General features: G+C 34.1%; 1 protein-coding gene across 3 annotated transcripts; it reads right to left on the reverse strand.

The window, feature by feature from the left end:
* Positions 1-963: 963 nt before the first annotated feature.
* Positions 964-6,615, reverse strand: LOC114316899 (uncharacterized). Of its 3 annotated transcripts, none has more exons than XR_014365423.1 (6): positions 6,105-6,615; positions 5,494-5,781; positions 4,553-5,390; positions 4,365-4,447; positions 3,783-3,909; positions 964-1,211 (listed from the first exon to the last, which is right to left on the reverse strand). XR_014365423.1 is itself a non-coding variant. In XM_082922562.1 (6 exons), exons 2-4 carry the CDS (start codon positions 4,655-4,657, stop codon positions 3,873-3,875), a joined length of 225 nt encoding a protein of 74 aa, XP_082778688.1. In that variant the 5' UTR covers positions 4,658-5,390; positions 5,494-5,605; the 3' UTR covers positions 964-1,211; positions 3,730-3,738; positions 3,784-3,872. The 3 variants fall into 3 exon arrangements, 2 of the variants coding, with proteins under 2 accessions (XP_082778688.1, XP_082778687.1); XM_082922562.1 differs by lacking the exon at positions 6,105-6,615 and adding an exon at positions 3,730-3,738 and having other exon boundaries at positions 3,784-3,909; positions 5,494-5,605; XM_082922561.1 differs by lacking the exon at positions 6,105-6,615 and having other exon boundaries at positions 5,494-5,605.
* Positions 6,616-7,594: the final 979 nt, after the last annotated feature.

The raw sequence follows: 7,594 nt of genomic DNA on the forward strand, positions 1-7,594 counted from the left end.
AACAAGTTTTCGTTTATTTTGTAAATAAGGCTAAGTCCCTTTTTGTATAGTCTGTATGTATATGATGACGTAAGGATGATGTGTAGATATGTATATAAAAGTTTAAAATTTTTCTGTCTCATTTAAGTCTGCACAGCTCAATAGATGTTGTATATTTGTTATTTGCTTCCGCCAGCCCCTATTGTTAAATTAATCTGTCTCAGAGGCCTTCGGTAATCTCAGGATTACTGGCCAATTATGATGCTAAACCCGTAGGGGCAGGTTTGGGTCGTGACAGAGTGGTATCAGAGCATGAGTTAATATCTCACACACGTGTCCATTGAGAATTAGAATGTCTAGAATGAATTTAAGTTGGCATGCATCTAACAAGTGAATGTTATGTTATGCATTCAGAAAAATGTGTATAAGGTTGTTTAATAAACTAAGTATTGAAACTAAAAATAGGGAGTTATTGTGAAATTTTGACGATTGAAAGAGGCCAGGATGTGTTCATTCGATAAGTTTTGTATGAAGACCAAAAGTTAAAGCTATTGTGGGACTCTGATGTTATGAGGAAATTATGATTTTTGATTAAAACTTTGGTGGGCACGAGTGTAATGATTTGTAAGAATACTAGTGTATGCCCGTGCCTAAAGGCACGGTGTAAATAATGTTCTGTTTGAATAATTTTCATTTATCATTCTCTCTTAAGCTAGGAACATTGAGAATCAAGCATACCTAAAGTTCTGTTTTCTCATGACATACAAAAAATGAATAGATAACATACATTTTATCAAGAGGATCCCCTTTATTATAAACACAACTTCAAATAAGAGGAACAACAAAATGGTGTTCTCCATTTGGAGCACACCATGCCAATACAAAAATGGTATTCTTGATCAAAATCTAAATAACAAACGCCTCCAAATGTCTACCTCTAAATAAGCAAACCAACTCTATATAAGTTCACACAGCATCAACCTATAAATAATCTTTAACTTTATACAACGTCAATCATTTTCAAAGTTTGTTAACGATGAAACCAAAAATAGTGTAAATTCTGCTCTCGAGATTGCCACTCTTCCAACACTCATCAATCAAAGAAGTGCACGTTTAGTTTACACAACAATAAATACAAAATCATTAAAGAGATAAGAAAAAATTAAGCTTAAAAAAATGTAGACCTGTAAAAAGGGAGTCAATATTGCCATTCGCTTCTAGTCTTCATCCACCTGTAAAACACAGAAAAAAAAGCCAATATAATAATTAAAAGAGACTACCCAATTCAAAACAAACACATGTATTGTCACACTAATGAAAGATTTTTTTTATAGACCACCCAATTCAAACTAAACACAAACATTGTTGCAAAATAATAATTGGTTACCCAATACAAACACTATGAACAAACACAACACATTGTCAACACATATAAAAATTAATGACTGATAAAAACATTAATTTACACAAATCAATCAATATTTTCTTTGGGTTTTATTTTTTTTCAATTTTTTCTTTTTGGAATTTCCTTTAATTGATCACATAAGGTTAGAGGGAAAATTTAAAAAAGAATTTAATTAAATAAAATTCAAAAAGCAAACTCCTCGCTTGGTAATTTAACAACAAACTCTAACTAACTTAATTCCCCCATCATTTACAAATCAACACAGCCTAAAAAACCCCATTTATTTTGTCCAAAAGCCCAAAGCCATTTATTATATCAGTTTAGTCCCATCAGTTTTGTGTATGTAACCACCCTACAGCACCTTCTTCAATCTTCACCTACACCCATTCAGATTCATTTTGCTTCCAACCTTAAATACATTTTGAATATTTGTTAAACAATACATGACCATAAGTAAAACTCAAAACTCAAATAAAATAACAACTCCTCCCAGCCTTGATGCAAATTAAGAAACAAACATATAAGATTTATAATGTTCACTAAAATGGTCATTCTGTTTAACCAAAAATAGAAACAGCCAAGTGATATTAGATTTTGGTAACCACCATTAAGAAATCATTATACTATTTACCCCAATCTATCAAACATCTAGATTATCATAATAGAAAATAGAATAAACAAACAACCATTGTCTATTTAATAAAAAACAAAACCAGTCAAGTGATATTATACTTTGGTAACCACCATTAAGAAATCATTATATGCCTTTAATCGAAAAAAATGTAACTAAAAAAAAAAAATTACAACAGGAATCATTGCAACACTGTAAAATGGTCATTCTATTTAATCAAAAACAGAACCAGCCAAGTGATATTATATTTTGGTAACCACCATTAAGAAATCATTATACTATTTACCCCAATCTATCAAACATCTAGATTATCATAACAGAAAATGGCAAAAGCAAACAACCATTGTTTATTTAATCAAAAACAGAACCAGCCAACTGATATTCTATCTAAGTCATTTTTGGTCTAAAATAACCTGTTTGAATATCAAGCCAACAATTATGAAGGAGAGAGGCAGAAATCAACACAACAATTCTGAACCGGGAAAAAGACTGAAACAATTAGCAATCTTATCAGAACAGAAAATGGCATAGGCAAACAACCATTGTCTATTTAATCAAAAACAAAACCAGCCAAGTGATATTTTATTTTGGTAACCACCACTAAGAAATCATTAGTAAGAAATACAAAACCCAACCTAGAAAGCGGATCATTAGATTCATCCTTTCCCTATACATTTCACGATCAAAATCAAAATTCAAGTGAAGACCTCTATTTGAGAACAAATTCAAAGCATAAGAACTGTGAAAATCGAATTGAAAAATACCTAAAGATGAAAATCCAACCTATCAAACATCTAGATTACCTGAAATGTACCTGCTTTATTAATCACTTCAATAATTAATTAGTAGTAGTGATATGAAGCATCAATAAGTCACTATATATATGCATGCTCACATATCATCATCTGGACCAACTATTCAATTAATGATAAATATTCATGAAATGATAAAAATTGAATGTAAGCATGAAATGATACAAATTCACTTAATTGAATATTCATCTAATGATAAAAATTGTCTCTCATAACATTTAAATTCATGCTCACATCCATATATATTATTGGAAAAACATATTGAGCAGAATTTTTGTAAAAACATAAAAATTGTCTCTCATAACAGTAAACACATTGAGCAGAATTTTTGTCTCTCATCACTAATTTAAACAGTTGACAGTAATAAAAAATAGAATTTTTAATTACAGAATAAAAAACATTGAGCAGAATTTTTGGTGATTTTGGTGATAAAAAACAGAATAAAAAACAGTAATAAAAACATTGAGCAGAATTTTTGGTGATTTTGGTGATAAAAAACAGAGCCAACTGATTTTGGTGATAAAAAACATAGCCTTTGCAACTACTCTTTAACAAAAGAAAAAAACAGTTTTTTAACAAAGCAACAAAGAGATAAAAAACAAAGCAGTTGGCTTAATATCAACTATTTTTCTTTAACAAAACAACTATTTTCTTTAACAAAGCAGCCATGATATAGTCTAAACCATAGCAACCATGGTATAGTCACTTTGTTAACAAAGCAGCAATATTTTCTTTAACAAAGCAACTATTTTCTTTAACAAAACAGAGCAGTTGGCTCAATAACAAAAGAAAAAAATTCACCTGAGAGCAGCTGTTGGCTCAATATCAAAGCAAAGTAATAACAAAAGAAATAACAAAAGCTGAGAGAGGAAAAAGAGTGATGTCGAGCAGCCAAACGTTACCAAAGCATTGAGCAGCCGAGCAGAAAAAAAACAGCCGAAGTGAATAAACTAACCGAGCAGCCGAGCAGGATGTCGAGCAGCCGAAGTGAATAGCCGAGCAGCCAAAGTGATGTCACAGCCGGAGTGAACAACGGTGAGAGTAGTCAGAGTGATCCACAGAAGCTTTGATGAAGGCAAAAGCTGAGAGAGGAAAAAAAAATTCAAGAAGAAGAACAATTACCCGAATCAATGAGAGAATACTAAAGTCATGTTTTCAATTAAGATAAAAATGAGAGAACACTGAAGTCATGTTTTCAATTACCCGAATACAAAATCCAAATATTGGTCTGTGCAGAATTTGTTTGAATATAAATACTATAGATTTGTCTGAATTTCTTTGCAGAATTGGTTAAAGTCTGTGTAGAATTTCTTTTCCATATATCTATATCATCCAAATCTGTTGCATGGTGTATCATTCAAATATCATTCAAAAATTAACTTAATTGGATATTCATCTAATGATAAAAATTGTCTCTCATAACATCTAAATTCATGCTCACATCCATATATATTATTGGAAAAACATATTGAGCAGAATTTTTGGAAAAACATAAAAATTGTCTCTCATAACAGTAAACATAAAACATAAAACATACCTCCTCGTAATCATAATCTCGGTCACTTCCTTCCCACGGATACCGTGATTGTAAGACAATGCCTTCCCCTTCTTCATCCTCACCTACACAATTTAGAGGATGAAAAATAAGGTTATTTCTAGAACAATGCCTGACACAATTGAAGTAGAATAATATGCTATAAACACAAATGCATATCAGTCCAACACCTTAAATACATCTAAGTAACTCTTATCCAGCAGTCGAACATCAAATTCTTCAGAGAACACATCACGGGAATCATGGAGAAGTTTCTTGAGTGTTCTAGCAGACATCCCACATCTAAATCCCCACAAGAAAACCAAATCCTTACTGTCAACTTTTCTTCTGTTGTCTGTCCAAACCGAGTCATCCTCATCAATAGTGTGGTCTTGGGAACTTGTGGAGCAAGGATTGAAAATGTTTGTATAGTCTTCAAGTACAGAAGGCAAATGGCCATTTTCATCCTCGTGAGTTAACAGGGGCAATTTTCAGAATAGTGCACAGTTTAGCAAACAATTCACTTATCCTCAGAACATCATGGCCATGGATATTGCTCTCGCTTGCATCATCTGAAAGATTGAAACTTGGCCAGTTAATGGAACATTAAATTACTGTTTACCTCGTGAAACATCAGATACAATTAATTAGCAGCAATTTCAATTCTCCAAAGATGACAGAAACTATATTGGCAAATACCCTGGTTTTCCATGTCACTGAGAGAACCAATCATGAAGGCATTTTCCAATCAATATACTACTTAAAACAGATCATGCTGTGAGCATGAGAGGCAAGTATGTAAGAGTGACTTGCCTTGGTGAGAAATCTTCATATCAATAGGCGCAAAGAACCGTCTTTTTAAATACGAAATAGCTGCAGGTAAGTTGGTCACCTCTTTCATAAGGCCAATTTCCTTCATCAGATGGCTGACATCAAGTATGTGGGGGAAAACCAAACGCACAGAACACTTGAACTCATCCATGCTAGAAGGTAGTGAGGAAAGGAATTTTGAATAAATGAATGTAAAATCTGCACCAAGGAAAAAATAGGAGTGGAAAATCAATAAATGTAAGGAAATAGGTTGGCCAGTATAGTTTAAATTGACTGAAAGCTGTTCATTCAAGAGACAGACCACTAAGTGAGTTGTGGGCAACAACAGGTTTCTGAGAAGTAGAAATCAAATCGATCACCTCTTGAAAGCCACGGACACGGTTATTTTGTTCATCTTCCAGATTTTGAAGCTCCCTCTATCAATTAAATAAAACTATGATTACATAGACCAATTGAAGGTTGAGCATGCATTATCACCAATGATTATGGTTTGCTGTATACCTCAAAAGTTTCCTTTTCATTTATATCCACACGGAGTTTATTGAATTTGAAATTCTGGAAAATGGGTAGACAAAAACACACTGCCAACCTGAAATTAATGGCATTAGGCATCTCTTTAGAAAGTGATTCATTAATTACTTAGCTCTCAATCTTATCCCAAAAACAAAAGATTACCGAGCTCAACTATGCCCTTATTATTGAGTTATGCAGCCTCCAACATAAGTAAGAGTGAATTTCGCAAACAATTGAAATTTGTCAAAATGAGCTAATTAAGAAACATTCAAATTCCCAGAAGCATTTGGAATGATATAGACAGATATATAAGTAAAGTGGAGTGTATTGAACTACAAATTGATAAATAAAATTGAACAAAAAGGTATGTGAGAGAGAGAGAGAGAGAGATTTATTGACCTGATCTCAAAATGGTGTCCAAAACCTTGAAAGCTTGTTCTTCAGTGAGAGGCCTAGTCTGAGTGGGGCCAGTGTAGACCTTGGCTTGAGCTTCCAACATGGTTTGATTGGGTTTTCGAAACTTGGAGCTCCGATGCGAAGTCGAAACTGCCGGATTTCAGAAATCGGATTCCGGAATCCCTAGTTGATCAATCGTGGCCGAATCAATCACAGATTTCGCAGTGAACCGAGCTTTCCGTCGAATCAAACGGTGGTGGTGGTTATCTTTTGGAGAGAAGTGAAGAGAGGTTTGGATCTTCGGTTGAGTGAAGTTTCGAGGATTGATAGGGGAGATGGGGGAGATGGTAGTTGAGTCCGAGTTAAGCAGAACTTTCATGGCGATTTCTGTGTTTCCGTCGAATCAAACGGTGGTGGTGGTTATCTTTTAGAGAGAAGTGAAGAGAGGTTTGGATCTTCAGTTGAGTGAAGTTTCGAGGATTGATGGGGGAGATGGGGGAGATGGTAGTTGAGTCTGAATTAAGCAGAGCTTTCATGGCGATTTCTGTGTCGCTCTCTGGCTATGGTGATGATGAGCAGCGGCGAAGGACAAAGAAGGAGAAACGGAAAGAAGAAGAATAGAGAGGGATAAAGAGATAAAGAGGAAAGGCTGAGAGAGACGTCGGTAGGTGGAAGGCTGAGGGAGAGAGACGTGGGTGAGAACAGAAAGGGAGAGAGAGACGTGGATAGGCGGAAGGCTGAGGAAGAGAGATATTTGAGCGGGAATATATCTCACATTTTCAAAAATCTTTGTCCTTTATTATGATCTGCACCGTTAATATATTCTTAAAATTGATCTCAGCCATTGGATCAAAATGTATCTCACATATATTTTGATACATTTTTCAAAAACCTTTGTGCCTTATTATATAGATAGTGTTATAAGAGTTAAAGGTTATTTTGATATTTCAATGATTAGGGGAGACTGGAATGTGTTTATTCAATAAGTTTAGTATTGAAGTTTAGAGCTGTTGTGGAATTTTAATGTTATGAGGGCAATGTAATTTTCTGGTTGGCACATTAATGAATATGAGTATATTGGTTTGTGGGAACACGGTATTAGAAGGAATTAATGAAATCTTTGATGGAAGTTACGAAAGTTGCATAGTTGAATGTAAAATTAGACTACGAGAATATTTGAGAAAATTGAGGAATTTGATGATTCAACGAGGTATGGGGAGCTATGGTGATTGAGAATAAGAAAACTGTTTAGTATGTAAGAAATATATTGATTCAGTGAGGAATCTAATGTGTGAACCATAGAGTCTCGTACCTTTGTTGAATGACCTTGAAAGTCTGATTGGAATCGCGTTCGGCCGGCGTAGCTTTGAATTCGGAAATTCTCAGTCAACTCCATGGGAATGAATAGGTTGCCGCACCGATGGAACATCTAACGAAGGATTACTCAAGAATAATAAAATTTTAAGGAGATTCAAGTCGACTAGTCAATTTAA

Source organism: Camellia sinensis, chromosome 4 (genome assembly GCF_055761805.1).
Source record: "Camellia sinensis isolate YWXY chromosome 4, ASM5576180v1, whole genome shotgun sequence".
NCBI classification, from domain to species: Eukaryota; Viridiplantae; Streptophyta; class Magnoliopsida; order Ericales; family Theaceae; genus Camellia; species Camellia sinensis.